The following is a 26,011-nucleotide window of genomic DNA, read 5'->3' as shown; positions in this document are numbered from 1 at the left end:
GGGTTCAGTGCAGCTGGACTGTGGGTGCAGGAGCCAGACCTCAAAGGTCCCAGGTACCACACTAAAGGTGTTTGGATTTATCCTGCCAGCAGTAGGGAGCCCTTTGAAGGGATGTTCTCAACAGGGTCTACAAAAGGCCACTTTAGGGGGTGCCCTGCTGGCTAGTCAGTAGAGCATGCAACTCTTGATCTCGGGGTTGTGAGTTCAAACCCTACATGGGGTGTAGAGATTACCTAAACACAAAATATGTGTTTGTGTTTGGCAGTAGTGGGGGCACAGAGGCCGATGTAGTAATTAGCCCTGGGAAGCGAGGAGGCCTGGCCTGAGTTGGCCAGAGTGGAGGCTGAGGACTGGAATGGTTGAGAAGGAAGGGCAGGCCTTGAGTATGAGTGGTGAAGTCAGGGAGGATTTCCCCTCTGCTAGTGGCAGCCCTCTGGCTGGGCTCTCTGAGAGAAAGGAGATCCTCAGACAGGCCTGGACACATCTCCAGGGGCCAGAGAAGCCTCAGAGCTCCCTCTCTGCCCTTGGGAAGGAGCCATTAGAAACGCCCTGGAGGAGTGGGCAGAGAAGGCACTTAAGTTCAAAGGAGTCAGAGCCTCGGCCTGGAACCCAGCCCTGCCCACCCTGCCAGCCCTGCCAGCGCCCTTTCCCACCTCATCACTGGTTACAGGATAAAGGGGCAACCTCGCCTCTGTTTTCTCTCTTCCCGAGTTCCCTACAGATCTCTCTGGCCCCTTTCCAGCCTCACACCAGGAGAGGACAGAAAGGACTTTCCGATTGTGGGGTGGAGAACAGAGGCCTAGAGAGGCCCTAGGGTGTAGACCTCTCTCCTGACAGCAGTAGCATCTGACCCCTGGGCCAGTGCTCTGTCCCCTGTGGCTTGGACTGAGTACTGTGGAGGAAGCAACTGTGAGGCCTCACTGAGAGTATGGCAGGCCCAGGGTACAGTGGCTTGCAGGGAGAGTCTTGTGCCTGGCTGGTCCCCAGGGCTTCCATGACTGTGTAGGGATGACAGAGATGACTCTCCATCCAGATCAGCCCCACCCTTCCTGCCAGTTCAGGGACGGCCTGTGCGCCCCCCGCCCCCTGCGTTTTCCTGGTGATAAATGGCGGCTTCCTGTTCCCAGAAAGCTGGAAGTTTACTGGGGAAACCAGAATGGTGAACCGAGCAGTAGTGTCCTCACCTTTCGTGGCATAGCGTGGCCTGCCGGGCTATTTGGTGGGACTTGTCACCCTGCTCCAGGTTTCTCCAGATCACATCTGAGGCCATAGGGTGGAGCATGGCCAAGCCCCCATCCCAGATGCTCCTGGGGCAGGTTTGCAGCTGCCTTAGGCTTGGAGCATTCTCCCCAACCCCAGCCCCCACACAGGCACACATAGCAAGGCCAGGCAGGTGGTGTCCCAGGGGGATTTCTGCAGCCATTTACTCTCTATCCCTGAGGATGGAACCCCTCAGATCTCTGCCACTACTGAGGTTGAAAGTAGAGCCACCCTCATCGTGTCTCCCCCATGCCCCACCCCACTGTGAAATGGGATCTGCCTTCCTTAGACCACATCGCCATGACTCTCACATAGCACTGAAACTGGATGCTTGATTGTGTCCCTCCGCTTGCCCAGGGGCTATAGGGGGGCAGAGGCTGCCTCCTATGCATTTCTGTCCCACTGTCCCTAGTATGGAATGGTGGCAGTAATGACAACAGCTAACACCTTCAGGCATTCACTGGGATGGATAAGGGTGCAGGCTCCAGAGGCTGACTTCTGCATTCAGGTCTCCAGCTCTCCTGTCGAGGTGGGGATTATAAGAGTACCAACCTCACAGGACAGTGCAATGAGTTAATGGATATAAACCTCTAAGCCCAGTTCCCAGTATAAATGTTGGCTCTGGTCATCCTCCTCCTCATTATAATTTTTTTAAAGACGTTCTATGTTTTATAACCTTTAAATTTTTTTGGAATATTCTTCAGCTCTATTGAGGCATAACTGATAAAATTATAACATGTTGAAAGTGGATATCATGATAATTTGGTGTATGTATATACATTGTGAGACGGTTCCTCCCATCTGGTTTATTCACACATCCATCACCTCACTACTTAGGTGTAGATTTTTGGTGAGAGCATTTAAGTTCTACTCTCAGCAAATTTCAGTTATACGATACAGTGTTATCAACTCTAGCTGATAATCATTCGTTTTTTACTGTGTGCTGGGCACTATGCCAAATGCTTTAAATAAATTATTTAATCCTCAAAGAGCTCTATTTCTCAGGTGAGGAAGCTTGAGTTGTAGAGATGTTGAGTAATTTGCCCTGGGTCACCTGGAAGACCAGATCCCCAACCCGGGCGCCCGACCGCGCTCTTAGGCACCGCCCTGGCCAGGCATTCATACCCAGTGAGCAGCTGAAGGAATGAAAACAAACACAGGTTGCCCCAGATCGGGAAACCCTTATAAGGGGCCTCTTCTGTTTTGTTTGAAGGCTCAACCACAGGAATTACCTCTTGGAGTCTCCCCACAAGTACAGTGTTGCCGACCTCCAGCAGGTGAGAATGCCTTTCTCTACCCCCAGAGGGGCCTCATTCCTGGAGACATCAGACGGGAGGGGTGGCTGCAGCTTTTCAGCACCTCAGACTATGTGTCTGGCTGTCCCAGGATTCCTGGACGGTGACTGAGCGCCAGCCCCCTGCAGTTAGCAGGCAGTCCAGCAAAGCCTGGGGAACAGGAGCGCCTTGGCCCCTTCCCTGCCTCTGGCCTCGTCCCCAGCTAGAGGGCAGCAGGAAGAGAGGCCCCAGGCCTGAAAGTTGAGGACATTCCTTCCTTCAGGGAGGGCACTGTGGATTTGGGTCTCATCCTTAAGCCGGTTACCCCCAGTGACCTCCATGTGGGGGAGCTGTACACCTGCATTGTTCAGCCTGGACCGGGGAGGGGGGGTTCTTGCCCAAGTGGGAAGATACTCTTTGGGAATAGGAGTTCTTGAGGCAAGGTGGAGCCACATTTTATAGATGGCCTCAGCCTCAGCACAGCTACCCGAAAGGCCTGTCGGCCTGCACTTGCCCTCCACAGATCGCGGACGGAGTGTATGAAGGGTTCCTCAACACCCTGATTGGATTTGCCTCCCAGCACGTCTACCACTGTGACCTGTGCACCCAGCGTGGCTTCATCTGCCAGATCTGCCATCACCACGACATCATCTTCCCCTTCGAGTTTGACACCACAGTCAGGTATGCGGGACACCCAGCCTGCCACCCCACCCCTATCCACAGCTGGCCCCAGCTATCCAGGAAGGCAGGCCCAGTGCCATTGTGCAGAAATACAGAGACACCCTGTCTGTGCCGGTACCGATGCCCTGAGCAGTCACGGAGGCTCCGGTCCAGCTCAGAGAGCCCTCCAAAGGCCCCTGCCTAGATCAAGGAAGCTGTCTGTCTCCCTAGAGAGGAGGTGGCTTGCTGCCTCTTTGAGCGGGGGCCTCAGTTTTGTCATCTACAAACAGGGTGAGGAGGGACTGAATGAGTTACTGCCCCGGAGCATTGGCACAGGCCAGACACAAAGTGGGCACCCTGTGGGTGGTACCTGCCTGCCTCTCTCCTGCAGTAATGATGGATCTTACCCGATTATCACTCATTATCAGAAGCCTCTAAATGGAAAAATTCATCCACCAAACCTCCATTCCAGCCCGTGTGGGAGGGGAAAACTGAGCAGGTGGGAGCATTCATTCATGTTCAGTAGGTGTCTCATGGCCTAGATTCAGCCCCTAGGCTGAGTTTTTTAAACGGCAGAGGGTTTTCAACATAGGCAAGAAGTCATGTCATGAGTCTCAAGCAGCATCTTAAAAAGTGAATTTGAGCAGAGAGTGTCAGCAGTGCCTGTGGTGTGAAGGAGGGTAAGCATTGTCGCGAGGTTTTATTTGACCATGCAGGGGCAGCGCACAGGTGCCTTGGGTGGCGGGAGCCGCTCAGCCTCCCCGCGGGTTCTGGTCAGGAAGGCTGGCCAGCCCCCCGGCCCATGGCACAGGCGGTGCTTGCTGCTATCCCCCAGGTGTGGCGAGTGCAAGACCGTCTTCCACCAGAGCTGCCAGGCCGTGGTGAAGAAGGGCTGCCCCCGCTGTGCCCGCCGGCGCAAGTACCAAGAACAGAGCACTCTCACCTAAGTCAGCGAGCTGTCCCCACCAAGGCTGCGGGGTGGCAGCTCGGCTCACCCATCTCAGCTGGGTTTGGCGTCAGTCTGGATCCTCTCAAGGTGTCACAGCTGTCTCCCCTGTCACGAAGACTCCGATGTGACCAGAGCACGAGCCTACCAGAGGAAGCCCTCGATGATGTCACCCAGTCCCTCTACCACCTGTCTGCTCCCGGACATGGGGACATCATCAGATGCCCCCATTCCAGGGGATGCAGGGAGGGGGAACTTTGCACTAATCAGGCCCCAGCTCACCTCACAGACATGGCACATCCATCAGGGCTGTTCAAACACTGTGGAAACAAGACTTGGGCGCATTCTCAATTCCACATTCCTGATTAAAAGGTCTAGTTTTTTAAGGCAGGTTTTTTTTTCCCCTTCATATTTCAACGGAAAATATTTTTTTATTCTTGACCCTACACAAGTCACCCAAGAAATCCAGGCCTTCTCATGCTGAGCAAATGTGTGGGAACACTTGGCCCGCAGGCAGGCGGGCGGCTGGACAGGCAGGCCACTGCTGGGCCAGAGCCTGCCAGCTGGACTGGGTGCCTTTCCTTCTCCTACACCGGGCGCTCACTGCCCACAGCTCAAGTATGACGTGCCAAACTGCCCGGGGGCTGGTGGGATGGGTCTCGATGACCGTCCTCTCCCTCTCCCTCTGTTTGCCCTGCCCTGTCCACCTCACCTGGAAGCCCCATCCCCTTTCTCCATGTCAGAGCCCCCCAGCTCTCGTGTAGCTAGGGATCTTGGTCCCTGAGGGAGAAGGGAGGGACTTGGAACCCGCACTGTCAGCACTTTGAGCCTTTCTTGGCTCAGGGCAGGGTGGTCATCTTGCCTACCCCTTAGCCCCTCGCCATCCCATCCTACCACAGACCCGCAGCCAGATGGGCCGGGGGCGGCTGCAGACATACTCTCGCCCTGTTCCCCCACCGCATGACTGAGCCCTGTGGGAACAGAGGCAGGCTGGGCCCACAGAGAGGGCAACAAGCCCAGGCCAGCGGCCAGCCTCGGGCATCGGGACTGCCAGGCCCCGCACTGTGGAGTGGTGACCCCATCCTTCCACAAAGAGTGCCGGCCCTGCTGCAGAGACGCACAGGGACACGTGGGAGCAGCCACCTGTTGGAAGGACACTGAGCCTCAGTTTACAAAGCCATGAATTCACAAAGCTTTGCTGGACTGGCCCAGGAGGGGCCCTACCAGAGACCGGAAAATGTCATTGGAGCATGATTGCCTTTTCAAGGGGGTCTTGGGGTAGAGCAGGAGCCTGCCATTGTTTTCAAAGTGACCTTTAGACCCTGGGGTTTGGGGGTTGATTTCTCTGCTGCCTTATCCCATCTTTCCTGGACCCACAGCCCCCACCCCAACCCCGCGGCCCTCGGTCCTCTGGCCATCCTCTCTGCTCTCAGCTTGAATTGGGGGCCTCAGGTGGAGATTGCCTGTCACTGTAAAGAGCTGAATCTACTCCCACCTCTCCCTGGGGGTGATTCGGCTGCTGAGTCACCTGCCCAGCCCTGTGAAGCTGGATAAATTGTGCAATAGAACAGAGGAGGTGGTGGGGGGTGGGGGTGCCTGTAACAGGGGGCTGCCCCACAACTTCTCTGTCCCCGGCACGGAAGATGGTGCACACCTAGGCCCAGCATGCCAAAGCCTCCTAAATGGGAAAGTGGGTCCTTATCCCCATCCTGCACCCCCATAGCCGGCATTAATGCTCCCCCACAGACCCAGCCTAAGCAGAGCTGCAGGTGCCCCAGGTCCCCAAGTGGACAGGGGCTGGCCTGGGGTGGGCAGTGCTGCCCAGGCCCAGCCCTGGCTCCTCAGGCCCGTGAGTATGTTATGTGCACCAGAAGGTGCCCTAGGAGGCAGCAGGAGTGAGGCCCTAGGGAGCTTGCTTAGGTTGGGTATCCACCCCGCCGCCGCCCTCCCAGGGACTAGTAGCATTAGAACTGACCCTCTCCCCAGCACCAGAAAGCTGCTAATCAAATGAGTTGACTTTTACCCTCTCACCTCCAATGGAAAGCTGATGTGAACCTCAGTGGTGCCCACACTATTTTTAAAATGCCATTTTATGCAATAAACTGTTTCTAGCGGGGGGGGGGGGGGGACGCTGGCCCTGAACAGCGCTTTGCAATGTATGGAAGGAACTGCTACTGTGTGCATTTTGGGTGATTTTGCAGTAAAGACCTGATCTTTTTCACCTGTGATCTTGCTTCTGAATCCTGATGCTGCCACTGGCTGGGGGAGGCCACCAGCCATCCTGTGGTTGGATGCCCCCCCTCATTAGCTGGGGAGGCCTGGAGAGGGAGGGTTGGTAGTAAACATTTGCAAGCAAGGGGCGCGGGCACGCAGGGGAGAAGAGGTGCCACTAGGAGTCCTGGCCAGGGAGCCAGGGGGAGATTTCGGGGCCTTGCTGGAGGTCTCCTCACGTACACTCATGCATAACAGATGAAGCTGCTGCCTGAAATCCCACCAGAGTGGCACCTTCCCTGTGCCTGTCAAAGCACAGAGCCCTGACACTGGAACATGAAGAATGTTGGGACTATTTCCTACTGGGTTTTCCAAGGCAAGAGGGGGGCTTAGAAAAGGCTGAGCAGCACCAGAATCAGGGATCCCAGTGGCCTAGACTTGGCCACTACCTTCCTCTAAGTGCCAGGAGAAGCCCACCACTGCCCGTGGTGAGGCCAGAAGAAGGAAACAGACTAGTTCCAGGGAAGGCAGATTGTGGGAAAATGTGACTGAAACACTCTGCTCTGTCTGCAGTTCCTTGTCCTTGAAGATGCCTTTTGGCCCTGGGGGAGCACCTTCTGCACATCCCCTGAGCCCCAGCTTCCCTCAGGGGCCTCAAGTCTCTCCAGGTCAGTAGGAAGTGGGCTCTGAGAAGACAAAAGGAACTGGGTTTGAGGCCTAGGGACAGGGAGGCCAGGGCCAGGCGACCTGGGTGCCTCATCCTCAGCAAGGTGCCTCTGAGGACATTCCTTTCTCCCTTCCCCCTCCTGCCTGAAGGAGAATGAGGGGTTGGAGACAACCCAACACCAGAGAAGACAGCTCATCTTCTAATAAAAATAATGTTCATAATAACAAATGTGTGCTCCTATAATAATGTGATACTATACTGTGCTTAGTGCATCTCATTCAATCTCGCCAACTACCCTGGGAAGTAGGTGTCACTGTCCCCAGTTTACAGGAGAGAAAATTTCAAGTGCTAGGAGTCCAGCTCCAGCAGGCTGCTCTGGGCTTACCCTACAGACTGGAGGGTGGCCCTCTTCCAGAGGAGGATCCAGGCAGCAGGGGGACGGAATCAAACAGTGGGAGGGAAGTCTGGCCAGAAGTAGTCGAGGAGGCTGCCCCCCCCACGCCCCCCCCCCAAAGCCCCCACCTCACACCACCATCCTCGCCCTCCTGCTTACACCTCCGGGAGACAGCCAGGTGTGGCCCAGGAAGGGCGGGGGGGGGGGGGGGCGGCGGGGGGAGGGGGGAGCGGTGGCGTCTGCGCTCCCTGGGCCCAGAGGGGACAGGAAGCGGGACACCGGGGATTGTCTCTAGCAGCCACAGCCCAGCCTCGGCCCGGGAGGAAGTTCTGCCCGGCGCTCTCCGCTGGTGCCTCCCTCGCTGTATTGTTGAGCAGGAAACCGGGCTGCGCGGGAGCTGGGCGGTGGAGGAGGGAGCGCGGACGCCGAAACCACGCGCCCTGCCGGGGACGAGTGGAGGCGAAGCCAGTGAGCGGACACCCCGGGGGGCCGGGGCCGGGCCGGGCGGGGGGCGCTGAGCCGGGGGCCGGTGGGGGTGCGGTGCTGCAGGTGGCGGGTTCTCTCTCGCCGGCTCCCCTTCCCGGGGCGCTGGGGCCGGAGCTGCGGGACCCGCGAGCAGGGCCGCGCGGCTCGGATCCCCCCGCGAGGAGCGGAGATGAAAAGGGCTGCCCTCCGTCCGGGGACAGGACGGGCCCAGGTGCAGGCCCCCCGCGCCGACCCAGGCGTTGGCGCCGCTGTGGCTCTTGTCCCCAGGCCAGTGGACCCAAAGCAGCTCCTGGGGACGGATCAGTCCTGGAGTTTCAGGGAACCTCCGCTCTCCCCTGAGTTGGGGAAGGAGCCGAGTCCGGGTCCCCTCCCCACCCAGCCCGAGACCCCCGCTCTGGTGGGCATCCCTGCCTTGGGACCCCCGCCCTGAGTCTTTCCAGGCCCGGCCAAGCTGTGTGGGGAAAGGGCCTGGGGAGGGCGGAGGTGGGCCCGAAGCGAGTAGTGCCAGCAATCGGGCTGGAGAGGGCTCGCGGTTGGCAGTTGGTGATTCAGGGTGCAAATGGCCTCACCCGTAAGGGGACGCCTGGAGACGACGATCCGGGGTGGAGCAGCCCCGGAGCAGCGCACCCAGGGGACACAGAGGCTGGAGGCCAACAAATCCCGCGGGGGGTGGGGGGGCGTTGGTGGAGGGCGCAGGGTGGGAGTCTACCCACCTTGGGCTCTGCTTGCCAGCAGGCAGCACACCACACCTTCAGTCGCAGCCCTGCCAGCTGCCGCCCCTCCCTCCTGCCTTCTCTTGCCCTGGGCCGGCTCCCAATGTCTCCACTGGCCCAGACACTCCTTCAGGCTCCTCCTCGCCCCTCCCAGAATTGGGGGCAGCCCTCCGGAGCCTCCCTCTGCCTCTTTGCTCCCCTTGGCAGCTCCTGCTCCCCGAGGTTTCCCGACCCAGCCCTCAGAAGCCCCGCCCAACGAGATGGGGGCCTAACCTGCATCATTTGCTGGCTGGAAGGTCTATCTAGCCCATGGGCCCGCAGAGACCTGCCCTGACAAGGTGAGCGAGTGCCAGGGGTCCAGGAGAAGGTGACGAGAAGGGGTATCCTCCCAGGGTTTGTTGCCTTTGCTCCAGGCAGCTTACTGACTGCGCCTCCAGGGCCCACTGTGCACCCCTTTCCCCATCGAGGAGAGCTTAAGAAAGTGGGGAAGGGGCACTAGGAGCCCCTACCCGGACCCCTGCCGGCCAGACCCTGTTCCTTGGGTTCCTCAGCCTCAGCAAGCCACAGGGGCTCCTACCTGCTGCCCCCGGGGAGACCCAGTTGGGCAGGAGATGTGGTCAGTGTAAAGATCGGGAGGGAGCAGCCACGCAAGAAGTCACTCATTCATCTTGTTGATGGTGAGACCTGGGCAGCTTTACAGTTAGGCTCTGACCAAGGCTGCCCCACCCAGAGCCAAGCTAAGCTGGCATGCAGAGGGGTGGGTTGGGGCCATCACTCCAGGACAGCTTTGGGGAGGACACCGCCTGGGTAGTGCATTCTCTAGGGGCCGCTCTGCTCTCGTGGGGCAACGTGGAGATCACAGGGCAGGTGGGCAGGCCCTCCAGCCTCTCTCGGGAGGTTGGAGGTGGGATCTGCAGTCGGGGGCGGTGCGGGCCGCTCTGGGCGGGCCAGGCTCCGAGTTCACGTTCCCCGCAGAGCCGCTGGGGAAGAAAAGAGAAACCAAGAGAACCGGTTCCCCGGCCTTGGCAGTCCTGGTGCCTCATGCCAAGGCCCTTGGTCTACGCGAAGCGGGGACACTCCCGGGGTAGAGCGGCGCCGGGGCAGCTCCTAGAGCCCCGCGCCTCAACTCTGACCCCGAGGGCCCGGGCCGGGGGCGCAGGATCCTGGAGGGAAGAGGCTCTGTGGACCCGGATTTCCTGAGGGCTGGTGGCGTCGGGGCGGGGGCGGGGGCGGGGGCGGGCGGGCGCGGAAGGAATGAGCTCTTTTTCCCACTTCACAGACGGGGAAACTGAGGTTCAGGCAACTTTTTGGCAAGTGTGGTGTCGACTTACCGCCGCCAGTCAACCCCATCTCTTTGAGTCAAGGCTTCCTTGGCTGCAAAGTTGGACCAGTATTACCCACAACCTCCCCACCGGGGGATTGAATGCAGGCTCAAATCTTATCAGCAATGCCACAGAATCAGCGTTGGCATAATTACATCAGCGACTGTGGGCATGGGAACCTTCGAGATTATTTTATCCGAGTGCCCCGTTTTGGAGATACCAAGGCCCTAAGGCACAGGAGGAACGCGGCTTCGGGACTCAACCAAGTCTCTTGTCCCCCTAGCGCGGCGCGCCTCCCGGCTGGGTGGCCCTGACCTCCGCGCCCCTCCTCCTCGTGCCCACAGGGAGACTCCGCGGCCGCGATGGCGATGGCGGCGGACGTCGAGGGGGACGTGTACGTGCTGGTGGAGCATCCCTTCGAGTACACCGGCAAGGACGGGCGGCGCGTCGCCATCCAGCCCAACGAGCGCTACCGGCTGCTGCGCCGGAGCACGGAGCACTGGTGGCACGTCCGGCGCGAGCCCGGCGGCCGCCCCTTCTACCTGCCGGCGCAGTACGTGCGCGAGCTGCCGGCGCTCGGGGACCCCGCCGCCTCCTCGCCGCCGCCCGCGCTCCGCCCGGGCCCCGCAGCCCCCGAACCGCTCGCCTACGACTACCGCTTCGTGAGCGCGCCGGCGCCCGCGGGCCCCGACGGCACGGCCGCCAAGCCCCGGGGCCGCGTGAGCTCCCTGTGCGGCCCCGCGCGGCGCGGCGCCTCGACCCAGCACGGCAGCCCCGGGCCCGGCCTGCCCACCTGCCTGTACACGCGGCCCGCGGCGCCCGTGCGGCCCGCGCGGTCCCTGGACGACCTGGCGCGCGCCGCCGTCGCGCCCCCTGCCGGCCTCCTGGGAAGCGCGGGCAGCTTCAAGGCCTGCAGCGTGGCGGGCTCCTGGGTGTGCCCGCGCCCCCTGGCGCGCAGCGACTCGGGGAACGTCTACGAGGCCATCCTGGACGAGCGCGGCCCGGCGCGGGACGAGCGCCCGCAGCAGGTATGGGGCGCCCGGGAGCGAGGAGGCGGGCGGGGGGCTGCGCCCGGGCTCCAGGAGCCCCGCTCCGCTTAGCGTCCGCCGGCTCTGGACGGGCTGCCTCACGCGGAGCCCCACGTTCCTCAACCACGAAACGAGAGGGGTGCAGGCTCCCAGTCACATCTGCAATTCCGAAATGCCAAAGCTCCCCGAAGCGCGAGTGTTTTCCGTAACTCAGTTGGTGGCAAAGTTGGACTTGAGCCCGGGTGAAGCCGTTGGTGGTCTTTATTTATTTATTACACTTCGTTTTCCTGCAGAAATGCAGATGACCTGGAGTACGGTGTGCCGCCCACCCCGTGCTGGCAGGTGCGCGCCACCTCACCTGCCTGACAGCCGTGGCACCATTCCGAGAGGCGTCGGGATCCTGGGCCTGCAGGATCTCTCCGCCTCCCCTGTCTCATAGACGCTTGGGGATCAGATGAGATAATGGATGTGAAAGTCAGGGATCTGCTTCCCGTTTTGGCTTCTTCCAACATTTCAGTCATTTCAGTTCCCCTCTAAACACACACACGCACGCACGCACACGCACGCACACCAATTTTTTGTTTCAGGAAGAGGTCTAGTTACAGCGAGGGTTTTTTGTTGTTGTTGTTGTTTGTTTTGTTTTGTTTTCTTTCGTTTCGTTTCGAATCCGGTTGTGTTGATTTGGGCAACCGAAAATAGAGCACGGTTTTAAAACGCTCTTACATCCCCAGAATCCTTTCCATGGCCCTGACATCTTGAGCTTTAGGAACTTGCGGCAGGGGAAGGGGGGTGTGGAGACGTGGAGGGAGGATGCACAAACATCTTTTTGACATCTGCCACCAGCTGGGTAATTATGGGAGATTCACTTCCTCTCTCAGGGTCTCAGTTTGTCCCTTGGCCCAAAGACGGGTGGAAAGGGTGAATGGATGACCCCCCAACCTTGTGTCTCTGGTTTCTTTCTTTGTCCTTGATGTACTTGATGTCAGCGTGGTTGCCTGGCACATGCCAGGACTGAGTGTGGGATGCCCCGCGGAAGGAGGCACCGTCCCGCTCTGGGACTTCCTGGGTCTTCCCACCACCAGGTCTGGTTACAGTGCAAAGAGCTCAGGATTTGAAGCTAGAGAGACTCGAATTTGACCCTGCTGGGTGACCTGCCAGCTGCTGAGGAATCCCTTAATTGCCCCAGCCCCAGTGTCCTCCTGTGTAAAGGATTAGCGTTGTGAGCCTTCGACGAGGTGAGGCGTGGAAGCGCTTGGCACGTAGCAGGCGCCGCACGGAGGCAGACCCGGGTCGCATTTAGCATCCCCTTCGGCGCCGCCTTCGCTTTGATTTCTGCAAGGAGCAGCCCGCCCCCCTGTGGCCATGGCGGGGAACAGCATTCTGCGGGTGAGGACGCGGACCCAGATTCCGCCCGGAAGGAACGGGGGCGGGGGCCAGGGGGATCTTGCGCCCGGCGGCCCTGGGGGCCAGGTGGCCAGCTTCTCCGGGGCAGATGGCTGGATGCCAGCGCTCCTTACCCCGGCGCCCCTCCGTTCCCAGGCAGGCCGTCGGAGGCGCATTCCGGGGCCTTTCCATATTCTCTTTCTCCTTCTTCAGGAGCAGTTACCGGGGAGTGAGGGGGTGGGGACACACGTGATGGCGGGGTGGTGCTCGCGCCGGGAGGAACCGGGCGTCCGCGGAGAGACCTGGGTATTGGTCGAGACGCCCAGCCTGCTCCCCCTTCTGGCCCTAATTCCCCGTGCGATCTCAACAAGAGGCTTGGTATCTCTGTTCCTGTTTCCCCTGTGACCCTGCTTTATTCCAGTGTCACGTGTGGGTCTCCCTGACCCCCTGTCCCCTACAAACTCCAGGGGTGGGGAGTTGGTTCTCTCCTGGGAAGGATCCCCAGTCTGCTCTTAGTTATTGAAGGCAGCCTTCTTTTTTTTTAAGATTGATTATTTATTTATTTATTTATTTATTTATTTATTTATTTATTTATTCATGAGAGACAGAGAGAGAGGCAGAGACCCAGGCAGAGGGAGAAGCAGGCTCCAGGCAGGGAGCCCGATGCAGGACTGGATCCAGGAACTCCAGGATCATGACCTGGGCAGAAGGCAGGTGCTCAACCGCTGAGCCACCCAGGGGACCCGAAGGCAGAATTTAGAGAAGGGAATTTCCTGAAAGGTGAGCCTCCCTGTTTCCTTCTTAGAGGAGGCAGGAGAGGCAGCACCTACCCTTCCCCTTCATTCACTCCTTGACTAAGCATGAACTGGCCTCCCACCTGCCTGCCAAGCATCTGATGAGGCACAGCGCCAGCCCTGGAGAGCTACCATCTGAGTCAGGAGCCTGGCAAGAGGGCAGATGCCTCAGACCAGCGTGGCACAGGCCATCTGGGATAGAAGGACACCCAGCGTGCCGTGGTGCCGAGGCATGGGTGCAGGTGTGAGATGTGGCACCCTTGAGGCCTTGCAGCTCCACTCCCATCCTGTACTGCTGGGGCTCTTGTGGGGAATGGGCAGTGCCTGGCCAGGCAGGGCCTCATGGACTCTCACCAGCAATGTGGACTTAATCCTGCAGCTGCTGGAAGATTCTCAGCAGAGAAGAGAGGGGGTTCAGAAAAGACCCCCGTGGCTGGGACTTTGAGAATAGCAGAGGACAGACCTCCATGGTCTCCCAGGCACACAGTGATGACAGGAGATTTGGGAAGTCGATTCCCTGGAATCTAGTGGCCGACGGGCTGAGGAAGGTGGGAGAGAAGTCGGAATGAGTCGCAGTCTCCCAGTCGCACACCCCGCAGACAGTGGTCTGTTTATTCGGTGGCGCCAGGTCCAGACAGCAGCTGGAGAGGGGGCCTGCTGCCCAGCAGAAGGCCTGCAGCGTGTGGCCTGCAGCATGTGGACCGGGGGCGGGCAGAGTGCGTGGACGTGGGGCCGGGAACACCTGAGACAGTCAGGCCCCACCACATTCGGGTAACAGACAAAGGGAGGGAAGAGAAGCCCCAGAGGAAGGAATAGGCAACAAGGAGGAAGAACAGGAGAGTGCCTGTCCAGACACCGAGAAACGTCCAGAAGAAAGGAGAAGTGAGATAAAGGCCATTAAACATGTATCAGAAACGGTGACTGCGAGGTCAGCAGCCACCTTATCAGGAGCTGGTCAAGGGGTTACTGAGGGCTCAAGGCAGGGGCCAGAGGGATGAGGTAAGGACACCGGCTGAGCGTAGACAACTCAGGAGCTTGGCAGGGAAGGGAGAGATGCTTTGTGGCCAGAGGCAGGTGGAGGTCAAGGGGGGAGGCTCCCCAAATCTAAGCGAACAGTCAGGAGCCAGAAGAGTGGGAGGCTGAGGATGGTGAAGAGGTGGTTGGGGAGATGGGAGAGGCCAACAGGGTGGGGGTGGGGTGCCCCGGGCAGAGAGGGAGGGACCCATTTCCTCTGAGGGAAGGGGCAATGATCTGAGGGTGGAGGTGACATAGGATCAGGGTTGGGTCATTGGGGATAGTCGACCAGTGGACAAGGGGAGAGGGTGGCATGGGGGGAGGAATCAGCAGAGGCAGGGACCCACCCCAGAGGAGAGAAGCCTCTGCACTGTGTGGCATTTTATAGCCTCGTCATTCACCTTCCACTCAACTGACATGTAATGAGCACCTGCTGTGTGCTGGTCAAAGTGCTGGACCCTGGGGACGCAAAGCATGTTACACCTGACACGATCCTGTCCCAAAGGGGCTCGTGGTCCCATGGGCTTTCACTCAAAGGTTCATCCCCGCAGCAGCTCGGAAGGCAGTCTCAGCTGGGTGGCCACAGCCTTGGCCAGCCTGTTCCCCTCAGCAGGGACAGGACAATCGGAAGGCAAACAAGTATTCACTTTCCAAGCACCCTGCGTGTCCCCAGCGGTGGGCACCGGCCACAGGGAAGGAGGCAGGAATTCCCAGCCCTCGTCCACCAGCCAGCACCCAGCTACCCAGGGCACAGTGGGAGAAGCTGTCCCAGGAGAGGGCAGAGGCACACCTTCTGGAGCACTCTGCCCCCACCCCCTCTAAGGGAGGAGGAGGGGCCTCTGAGACTCCTCCCCCGTGGTTGCGGTGGAGTGGGGGAGGGGGACCTGCTGACTTGGGGATTTCAGGGTGTGGTCACCATCCCCACCCCAGGGCCTCTGAGGTGGAAAGGCCCAGGCCGGCCCTCTGGACCGGAGCCCGCCCCTGCTGCCCAGACATTGGCCACAGGGAGGAAAGAGGTGCAGCCAGAGGCCTCGGCAGCTTCCTATGCAGCCAGCCCAGCCCTACTCACCTGAGTAGGCAGCCGGACTAGAAGGAGCCTCTGGGGCCCTGGTTCCCTGTCCTGTGCTGAGAACTGTGAGTGACCCCTCAACTCCCAATGGGGCCCGGGGAAGGCGGGGTCGTGCCCTGGCAGCTCTCCCACCCTCTCTCCTCCTTCCCTGACCTCCACCTGGTCTTTTCCTGCACTCATGCTGAAACTCCCCTGCCAGGTGCCTGGCGGGCAGGCACCTCACCCTCCTCTCTGGATCCCAGGCCTGGCACCCACCCCTTGGGACAGACTCCAAGAGCCGCCCCAGGCAGCGGTGATTAAGGCAAAGGAACTGGCCTTAGGGATCCCTCCACCTGGATCCCCCTTTGGGACCAGCCAGGGGGCCCTCTAGGAGGAGCAGGGGAGCTGAGGCCAAGGAGGGAGGGCAGTGAGCGCCCTTGTCTGTATGCCCTCCTCCCAGCAACTGTCTTACCTCCCCCCCACCCACCCTTGGAGAACAGCAGCCCTGGGCTGGCCCGGCTGGTTTCTTCACACCTGGCTTGACCTTTCCCTCCCCATGACTCACCTGCAGCCCCAGGCTGACCCTAGAGCCCCACTGCCCAGCCTAAGGCCTGACCCATGAAAGAGCAGCTTCTTGGGTAGCCCCCTCCCAACCCAGCCCACATTCCTGGCCACCAGTTGTCCTCCCCACCCACAGCTCCCAGGGCAGAAAGGAGCAACCTCCCAGGCCCCTGGCAGCCCCCATGGCTCTGTGGAGTCCCCTGGGTGATCTCCCCAGAACCTGAGCCTTATGATTCACCTCTCAGTCCCCAGCCCCCCTGAGACGGGTCCACCTGCCTCCCCACTTCCTTCCTGAGCGCAGGGGCCGGCTTCTCACTCAATCTGTTGTCTCTGCCTTTCCTGGAGCTGTCTGTGTCCAGTAGTGGGGAGGGCCAGGCCCAGCTGATGCAAACATGGTCAGGGTTCCAGACTAGAAGGTCAGGGGACAGTTGAGGTTGATTGGCGTTGAGGGAAATGGTGCTGCCAGGGACTGGGTCTGAGGGACATAGGGGTCCTTGCTCAAGTGCAGGAGGCTCTCTTGCCAAATTGAGGAAGGATTGTGGTGTTGAGGGGACTTCCAGAGCAGCTGCTTAGGCACAGCAGAGCCTGCAGGACCCTTCTGCCTAGCCCAGGCTCTGGGCTCCTATGGGTCCTCCGAGTGGAGGTCCACCGTGAGGCATTGGGTGAGCAGGGCAGGGGTCCCTCTCAGGGCTTCCATGTCTGTCCTGGGGGCTGAGCCAACTTGGCCTAGGAGAGGAAGCCAGAGGAACCAAGAAAGGTGCCAGAGGGGGGCCTTCCTGCCTCTGCTGCATGCAACTGGAGTGCTCCTGGAATCTTCTCAACTTGTAAATTACTATCCCCCCCCCCCATAAAAATAGCTTAAGGAGGGGCTCTGGGGAGGCTCCCTAGGTTAAGCATCTGCCTTTGGCTCAGATCAGGATCCTAGTGTCCTGGGATCAAGCCCCGCATAGAGAACTCTACCTCTGCCCCTATCCCCACTCGTGCTCTATCTCTCTGTCTCAAATAAATAAATAAAATCTTTTTTTTTTTTTAAATAGCTTAACGCCATTGCAAATATTTGGCGAATATGGGCAATCTCACTCTAATGACTATTAGAGGGAATCCCTGGGTGGCTCAGCGCTTTAGCGCCTGCCTTCCACCTAGGGCGTGATCCTGGAGTCCTGGGATCAAGTCCCAGGTCAGGCTCCCTGCATGGAGCCTGCTTCTCCCTCTGCCTGTGTCTCTGCCTCTCTCTCTCTCTCTTTGTCTATCATGAATAAATAAATAAAATCTTTTTTAAAATAATAATGACTATTAGCATTTTGGCTTCTTTTCATCCATTCTGCTTTACTCTGTGTGGGAGAGTTTTTACAGACCCCGGGGCATCCCGGTACACTGACAATGGCACTGCGATTTTTCACCTACTGTGTCATGGATTCAGTACATGGCAGGTGCCACTGAGAAACAAGGCATGGTCCCTGCCATCAGGTAGTTTTCTGTCCCAGAAGAGAGATGGGCTAGCAGACCCACAGGTAGGATCTGGTGTGGCAGGGGTGCCTGCAGGATGCCGTGGGAGTGCGCTGGAGGAGCTGTCCCCAGAGTCCCCAGAATCCCGCCAGTCACTAGAGAGAAACTTAGGATTGCCTCCTGGCCAAGGAAGGGGAACAGCAGCTGAATCCGAGAGGTTCCTACCATTCAGCCTCCTCCCTGAAACCCTCTGGACCTACCTGGTGCTTTGTTAGGGGCAGACTTTTTTTCTCATCAACGGTAGTTTGGTCTTTTCACGTTTTCCACTCCTTCTTGTTCACTTTGGCCATTTTGCCTTTTTCCTAGGAAAGTATTCATTTTTCCTAGATTTGCAAAATCTCCATTTTTAAATTTCTCTATGGATTCCTTTGTGACCGAAGAAATAAATGGTTTTTCTAAGTTTTTCATAGTGGAAAAATCGTATATTTTCCATCTAAGGGACATAAGGTCTGGTATATATCAAGCCAAGCTGATCGATTACGTTATTGAAACCTGTGTTTCCTTTGTAGACTTCGTTTTGTTTTTGTCTTTTACTCCAGTTCCAATAGAGGTTTATTACATCTCTCGCTCAGATTTTCTTTGTAAAGATCTTGTACTTTTAGCAGGTTTTGCTTTTTTTTTTTTTTAAGGTTTTATTTATTTGTTCATGAGAGACTCAGAGAGAGGCAGAGACACAGGCAGAGGGAGAAGCAGGCTCCCTGCGGGGAGGACTCAATCCCTCAATCCCAGGACCCCGGGATCACGTCACGGGATCACACCCTGAGCCAAGGCAGATGCTCAACCACTGAGCCACCCAGGCATCTCAGGTTTTGCTTTTTATATTTAACTACAACTTTGTTGGCAGTGCACACAGATTTTGACTGTCCTGGCATCACAGAGTGTGCCTTTGTATCATCCCCTGGTGTCCCTCTTTACCCGGTGGGTGGTTTCAACCTGAATCACCATCTTGCTGTTACAAGCAGGGCCACTCTTTCTATTTTATTGGGTTTTATTTTTTGCACTTGCTGGTATCTCTCAGTATCCTTCTATATTCAACATTATCATGATTTTACGTCTATTTCATATATATATCTCCTACCACTGAATTTGGAAACCCAAACTGACTGTCTTTTTGTTGGGATAATGCACTCTTTTCAGAATCTTTAACAGGTTTCCTTTTCCCCCTTCTATCAGGTTGCTCCTGATTGTCCTGTTCCTCTGCTGTCCTGCTACCCCTTGCATTTCATTCGTGGCTTCTGCTTTTCCCCGCGGCTCCTGATCAAACATCCCCTCTAGGATGTGCAGAAGGGAGGGATGCTTTTTCTCAACACTCCTCCTCCTGGAACTCATAAAACCCCGTCAGTCTCCGGATAGCCGTGGGTCTTTTTTCAGCTTAGAGAAATCTCTTTGTTGCATGAGTATTGGGGTCTTTGCCTTTTTCTTTCATTTGCACGTTAGCTCTCTTGACTGGCGTCTCCAGCTTTGTAGCTTTGCCCCCTCTATGTCTTGCCTCTGCGTACATCAGTTCTGAGATATTTCTCCTGCTTTCTCTTCCAGGCCACAAATTTGAGTCTGGAAAGGGACTGTCCTCACCTTCAATGAGTAGTACATGATATATTTTAAATTCTAAAGTAGTAGTCTTTTTTTTTTCTTTAGTGTCTTACTTGAATCTCCTGAAGATTTCCCTTTTGTTGTTGTTCCAGTAGTCACTGTGTTTTCCAGCCCTTCTATCTTGCTAATAGCAAGATTTTTTTTAAAATTAGATAATGTACTTTCACGGTTTTTAAAAATCAAAGCAATAGGGTGCCTGGGTGGCTCAGTGGTTGAGCGCCTGCCTTTGGCTCAGGTAGTGATCCTGGGATCCTGGGATACAGTCCCACATCAGGCTCCTCGAAGGAAGCCTGCTTCTCCCTCTGCCTGTGTCTCTTCCTCTCTGTGTGTGTCTCTCATGAATACATAAATGACATCTTTTTTTCAGATTTTATTTATGTATTCATGAGAGACACACAGAAAGAGAGGCAGAGACACAGGCAGAGGGAGAAGCAGACTCCATGCAGGGAGCTCGAAGTGGGACTCGATCTTGGGTCTCCAGGATCACACCCTGGGCTGAAGGCGGCGCTAAATCGCTGAGCCACCCGGGCTGCCCTGAAATCTTTAAAACATAAAATAAAAATAAAAGCAATATTAAAAAGTATATAGTAAAAATTCCCCCCCACACACCTGCTTCTGTGCCCTGTTCTCTCCATCAACTCATAAGTCACCACTTTCATTAATTCTTTCTCGATTCTGCCAGAGTTTCTTTATGCAAACACAAACCTATATGAAAACACATTTGATTACTTGCTTTTCTGTCTCTCTTCCGTAAAGGTAACATGCAGTACACACAACACCACATCTTGCTTCTTCTTTGCCTTTTTGATTTAACAATATATCTTGGAGTCTGTGCAGAGAGAGTATCAGTCTCCTTCCTTAGAGCTACATGGTTTTCACTGTACGGATGTATCAGAAATTCTTCAACTGGTCCGCTGGTGATGGGCCCTTGAATCGTTTCCCATCTCTTGCTATTATGCACAATCCTGTAATAGATAATCTTTCACCCCACGTGCAGATAAATCAAGGATAAATCCCAGAAGTAGGATTGCTGGGTGGAAGGATAAACGATGGATATTTGTTAAATTTTGCCAAATTGCTGTCCCTTTCCTGGGGGCTTATACCAATTTACATTCCCACCAACACAAATGTGAGTGTCTGATCCCCCACAGCCTTGCCAACCAGGTGTCAACAAGATGTCGTTTCCTGCTGATCCAATAGTAAAATATATGATCTTAGGATAGCTTGAATTTGCATTTCTCTTTTCAGTGAGAGTGAGCATCTTCTCATAGATTTAAGGACTGTTTGTTTTCCTTTTTCTGTTAACCTGTTCAGAGCCAGTGCTCATTTTTCCATTGACTTATTGGTCTTTTACTTATTGGTTATTAGGAGGTTTTGCCATACGAAGGAAAACAGCCCTCTATCTCTTACAGGAGTTGTCATGTAAGTTTCTCTTCTGACTTTGCTAATGTTATTTTCTGGCCACGCAAATGACTTAAGATGCATTTACTTGGTCAAATGTATGGCTTTTAGAGTTTGAGTCTCTGCTTTTTTGTTTGTTTGGTTTGGTTTGGTTTTAAGATTTTATTTATTTATTCATGAGAAACACACAGAGAGAGGCAAAGACAGGCAGAGGGAGAAGCAGGCTCCCTGCAGGGAGAGCCCAATACAGGACTCAGTCCCAGGACCCCGGGATCACTGCCTGAGCCAAAGGCAGATGCGCAACCACTGAGCCACCCAGGTGCCCTTCTGCCTTTTTTATTTTTAATATACAATTTTGCTTATGTTTTTCTCTTTAAGTATTTTTATGGTTTCGCTTTTTATGTCTGAATCTTTGATCTATTTGGGGGTATATCCGAGTGGACAGAGTAAGATGTCAACCCACCTTTAATTATTTTTCTGGATGGCCATCCACCTATCCTGCCACCTTTTACTGACAAACTCCTCTTCCTACCCGGATTGGTGATTGGTCTTTAGCACGTCCTGACCCTGCTGTATTAGGGTCTTGCAGCCCAGGTAGATTTGGTTGTTCTCTTTGCTCCACCTCTCTCCAGCCACTGTCCTGTCAGAGGAGTGGGGTTTATGTGTCTTTTCTCACTGGGGCTGGGATGAGCTGTTGAAGTGTCCCCACTAGGCGCGGCCCTAGAGCAGAGGAATGGTGGTCTCTGCCAGTGGGCCAGCCGGGCTGGGCAGCCTCTTCTAAGACACCATCAAGAATTCTCCCTGCCTGCTGCCTCCTCGGCATCCCCAGCCTGTTGGGCAGAGAGTGCTGAGCCCACCTGTTTGACTCCCTGTCAGCTCCTAGGGGTCACCCTGCTTTCCCCCTAGGGTCCTATGGTGGCCTGGTCTGCCCCGGGGTCTCCTGGGTTCCAGCTTCTATCTCAGGCCCTCTACTCCGGCCAGCCAGCCCTGCCCAGGAGCTGGCACAGCCCCTTCCTTGAGGGTAGCGTCCAGGAGAAGAGAAGAAGCAGGACATGTTTAAGCTGCCATGTTTCCAGAATTCCTAGAGCCAGAGCTGCGTCATAAAGGAGAGAAATTACTACCAGGGGTAGGGGAGAGCTGGAAGGGCCTGTCTTTCTGGATAAGAAACAGTGAACACCTTGGAGTAGTAACACTGAGAATCCAGAAGAGTAAACAAGTTTAAGGGAGGTTTTCTCCCCTTTTTATTATGAAAAATTTTTTAAAGATTTTATAATTTATTCATGAGAGACACACAGAGAGAGGCAGAGGGAGAAGCAAGCTCCCTATAGGGAGCCTGATGCGGGACTCGATCCCAGGACCCCAGGATCATGACCTGAGCCAAAGGCAGGTACTCAACCACTGAACCACCCAGGTGTCCCTATTATGAAGATTTTCAAACATGCAAAGAAGTGAAAAGAATATTATAATTAATATAATTATACCTATTACTTAGATTTAACAATTCTTGTCAAGTTAGTTCTCTCTCTTTTTTTCTTTTTGCTGAGAAATAATAAATTCCAGAATTTATCCTATCTCATCCCTTAAAAACTCAGCCTGTATGTCTTTTTTTAACAAGGTTTTATTTATTTATTTATTTATTTATTTATTTATTTATTTATTTGAGAGATGTTGAGTGAGTGAGAGAGAGAACATGAGCAAGGGGAAAGAGACAGAAGGAGAAGTAGGCTCCCTGCTGAGCAGGGAGCCCTATGCGCCCCGGGGATTCCAGGATCATGACCTGGGCCAAAGGCAGACGCTTAACCAACTGAGCTTCTGAGGTGCCCCAGCCTGTATGTCTTAAAAATGTTTTTTTTCCATAACCACAATACTATACCCATTATTATATCTAACAAAATTAATATTAGTTCCTTCATATCAGCTAAGATCCAGGCCATAGTCAAATGTCCCTCATTGTCCTAAAACAAATCTCTCACAGTCAGTTTGTTCGAACCAGAATCAGCTCAAGGACCATGCATCTCATTTGTCACTTAAATCTCTCTTGCTGTTTCCCTCCCTCTTCTCCTGCCTGGACAGGGACCAGAGTGGTTGCCCCATAGGACATCTATTCTAGATTTGAATTTCTGCTTCCTTGTGGTGGGGTTGCCATGTTCCCCTAGCCCCTGTGTTACCTGGGGACTGATAGGTCCGAAAGGCTTAGGCTGGTCCCCAGCCTCGGGGACTCTAGATCTCTGCTTGAACAACCAAGATGGGGCACCCGGGTGGTTCAGTGGTTGAGCGGCTGCCTTTTGCTTGGGTCATGATCCCAGAGTCCTGGGATCAAGTCCCACATTGGGCTCCCTGCAGGGAGCCCGCTTCTCCCTCTGTCTGTGTCTCTGCCTCTCTCTCTGTCTCTCGTGAATAAATAAAATCTTAAAAAAAAAGAAAAAAACAAAAACAAGATGATGCCAAGATGGGAAGGAGGAGAGGAGGAAGGTGAACTTGGTTTCTGGGATATGCAGCTTGTAGGGTGTACCAAGGACCCCCAGGACTCCACTCAGGTTTTTGCTCCTGGAGATGGTCTTGCAGGTAGTTAAGCTAACAGATCCGGCTGGGCTTCCCCGGGACAGGAGAGTGAGAAGCAAATGGGAGACCCAGTATCAAGGAGTTAAGCGGAGGAAGAGGAGCATGGCTCACAGCCCAGGAGGCACCAGAGGGTGAGGAGGGAGAGGCCTGTAAGGACTAAGTCCTGAGGAGAGTCAGACCCTCCAAGGACCACTGCTGTCATCAAAGGAGTTGTAGGACCCCCGGGCAGTGGGCTGGACGTCAGAAGCAGGACGGCAGACACACACACACACCTTCAACAGGTGGGCTCCGGAAAGGAGGCAGGATGAGCTGGGTCCAGGAGCACACATTTTCTTTTTAAGATGGAGAGACCTGGAATTTGTTGCCACGCCAAAGGGCCTGCAGCCATCAAGTGGGAGGGTTAGTGAGAGGTTTGTGGAGAGGCAGCTTCTGAGCAAGAGGCAGTGGGATCCTCAGGGGCCCATATTCGGGAGGCCCTCTTGGACGGGGGAACCTGGTCCCTCCAGTGGGGAAGTGAGGAGGTGCGGTGGGTACAGGTGCAGACACATTTGGAGGGACAGGCCCCTGTCACATCTCTCTCCCTCGGTTGGCTCACGATGACAGCCTTTGCCAGCCAGCAGTTTCCTTGACAGACGGTTTCTGATTCCTCCTGGGCGTCAGCCAGCCTTATCCAGAGCACAGAGCATGTGAGTGGCAAAGGGGCTCCACCCCCCACCCCACCTACCCTGAGGAGCAGGCCAAGCACACAGTCCCATGAGGTCACCAAGAGGCTGAGGGCAGAGTCCAGAGCCGAGGGCACTCAATCGAAACCCAGAACCAAAAAAATGGAAGTGTCACCCCGCTTTCTTTCCCACGTCCCTGAGTGTAGAGTGTAGGGTGTAGGATCCCGGGGGCGGCTTGACGCCTCCACAGAAGCCAGCCCTGGGAGCGGGGAGAGAATGACAGCACCATTCTATGGATAAAGAAACAGAGGTGCAGAGATTCAAGGGGCTGCCCAGGGAGAAGCTAGGGCACCAGCGACACAAGAAGCCATTTCTCTGAATCCTGCGTCATTCTCCCCGCCCCCCTTTAATCAAATGATGATGCCTCTGCTCTAAACCCCACAGAGGAACCTGACCTCGGGCTACTGTGTTCGTCTTCGCAGGCTACAGGCCGAGCAGTAAGGTTACACTGAGCCTCACCTGGGCTTTAGTACAAAACGAGGGGTCTGAGCCCCGGCCCAAACCTGTTACACCAGACTCTGGGGACAGCTCCAGGCGTGGTTCCCTCCGTTCTGAGGGGACCCCCAGTTCCCCCACTGCACATCAGTGGACTTGTGGCTCAGGGCTGGGGGTGGGTACAGTGAGGCCCGGACTCCGTCCTGGAGATGGCGTGCTCAGGGAAGGGAAGGACGCCAGCTCTGGGCACCCTGCAAGGCTCTCTGAGGCAAAGATCACAACCCACCCTCCACTCTCCCTCCGCTCAGCTCTGGAGGCACTGAAGTCAGCAAAGGAGGTCCCGACCCCGCGGCAGCCCCCCTGAGCCAGTCTCTGGGCTCCAGTCACTGGTTTGCAGGCATTTCTTTTGCCTCTGGCTTCAGAGAGCTGATAGGATTTTTCTGGTTGCCACAAGCCTCCTGTGAGGGTTTTGGGGAGAAGGGGTGAGGACAGAGCAGCCGGCTTGTTCTGTCCCCTCCTCCACCGTGTGCCTCTAGAGGGCCAGGCCAGGCGTGAAGATGCGGTTGAGGGAGGAGGACACCACTGGGGAGCTGCTGTGGTCACGCCTCCTCTTGCTGAGGGGAAGCCTAGACTGGAAGCCTGAGGAACCAAGCTCCTTGACCAAGAAGAGCAGGCCAGAGCTGTGTGGGTTTGGCTCAGCCCCTGTGGTGGGGGGCCAGAGCCCCCTGGGAAGACCCCAGGCCTGGGGGGCCCAGCTTCTTACAGAGGAGGAACAGCACGTGGGCTGCCTTTTCGGTGGTCCCAGTCTCCTGTACTGTCACTCTTGGTTCCTGCCACAGGAAGACCCTGCTCCCTAGTTCTCCAGCGGGGCAGTGCTGAGGGCTCAGGTCCCCACACCCATGTCCTCTCTCTCCTTCCCCAGCTCCTGCCTGCTGCCAGCTCAGAGTTTCCGGCCTTTCCCATCTTCTGGGCCTGGCTCCATCTCTCCTGGTGACCTATTTTGCGTGTGGCCCATGTCCCCCAGGGCGGGGGCAGTGGGATGTGTCATGTGTGTGACAAGTGGGAGGACCCCAGGCCTCTCTGCCCTCAGTGTTCCAGGCTTCTGAGTCCCACCTGGGATGGGAGGGGAGCAATACAGGAGCTTGGAGGGCAGAGTAGGGCATGAATCCCTGGCTTGTTCTGGATGCGGTCTGCCCAAAGGGCCCACACTCCAAATCTACACCATGCCTGGCTCTCCTTGGGTGTCCCTGCCCTGGGCCCACAGTGGGTGCAGGGAAGGAGTGGTCTGGGGGGGCATGGGCAGGGGAGGAAGTAAGACCAGGGCTGGGGACAGGAGGGTTACTGGAATGGAAGAGCAGGAGACAATGGGTCTGGGATCCTGGTGGAAGGTGGGGTCAGAGCCTGAAGCAGGAGAGAGAACAGGCCCAGGGGAAGCTCTTGGTTGTGGGGTTGTGGAGAGGCTAGTCCCTGTCCCCTTCTCCGGGTCCTTAGAGAGTGGGGACGCAGGCATACTTGTGCACGTATTAGACACCCAGGCGAGGGTGCATGCGTGCATCTTGGAGAGCGAACCGGGAGGGGACAGGCTCAGGCAGTCAGGCGAGTGGACTGTGGTGTGGTCAGAATCCCTCCTGTCCTCTGTGAGGCTGCAGAACTCCAGACACTGACTCCGTCTGATGCCACAGCTGCCCAGACCCCTTCCTCTTTGACACGTTGCGCCCCCGCCCCGGCACCCCACACACAAGCTTCCTCTTCCCCATCGCCCTGGGCACTGGGGGAGTTGAGGGCCACTCCATGTCCTGTCTACGCCAGCCTGGGGCCCCAGCACCCAACTGCCCCCTCTGCCCTCTCCCAGCTGTCTGGCCTCCCCTCCCCCAACCTCGGTTTGGCGCCATCCTGCTCCCTGGCTGTATCTGCCCTGGGATTCAGACCTTGCCGGTGATCAGAGTATGGAGTAGGAAGGCCGGCGCTTCCCTGGACACATAGAAACACCCCCGACCTAAGACCCCCCCCACTTCACCCCACCCCCCTCCCCCC

The 26,011-nt window shown here is 56.4% G+C and overlaps 2 protein-coding genes across 6 annotated transcripts in view; both read left to right on the top strand.

The window, feature by feature from the left end:
• The window catches only part of PLEKHM1 (pleckstrin homology and RUN domain containing M1), a 40,926-nt gene extending 34,558 nt beyond the window's left edge, over positions 1-6,368 (top strand). The window contains 3 exon segments of the mRNA XM_072780961.1: positions 2,474-2,537; positions 3,058-3,215; positions 4,030-6,368. Of these exon segments, the coding sequence (XP_072637062.1) occupies positions 2,474-2,537; positions 3,058-3,215; positions 4,030-4,141 (334 nt within the window). The 3' untranslated portion in view covers positions 4,142-6,368.
• ARHGAP27 (Rho GTPase activating protein 27) overlaps positions 1-26,011 on the top strand; it is an 82,424-nt gene that overhangs the window by 43,435 nt on the left and 12,978 nt on the right. For 2 of the 5 annotated variants that reach the window (XM_072780963.1, XM_072780962.1), the window contains one exon: positions 10,278-10,961. In XM_072780963.1, the coding sequence (XP_072637064.1) occupies positions 10,278-10,961 (684 nt within the window). Of the gene's footprint in view, positions 1-7,740; positions 7,881-8,818; positions 8,950-9,890; positions 10,962-26,011 lie in introns of those variants that run through there. The other 3 variants (XM_072780964.1, XM_072780965.1, XM_072780966.1) reach the window with 3 other exon arrangements.

This window comes from Canis lupus, chromosome 16, assembly GCF_048164855.1.
Source record: "Canis lupus baileyi chromosome 16, mCanLup2.hap1, whole genome shotgun sequence".
In the NCBI taxonomy this organism is placed as follows: domain Eukaryota; kingdom Metazoa; phylum Chordata; class Mammalia; order Carnivora; family Canidae; genus Canis; species Canis lupus.
Note: the sequence above shows the minus strand (reverse complement) of the source record. Positions and strands in the feature narration are given on the sequence as shown.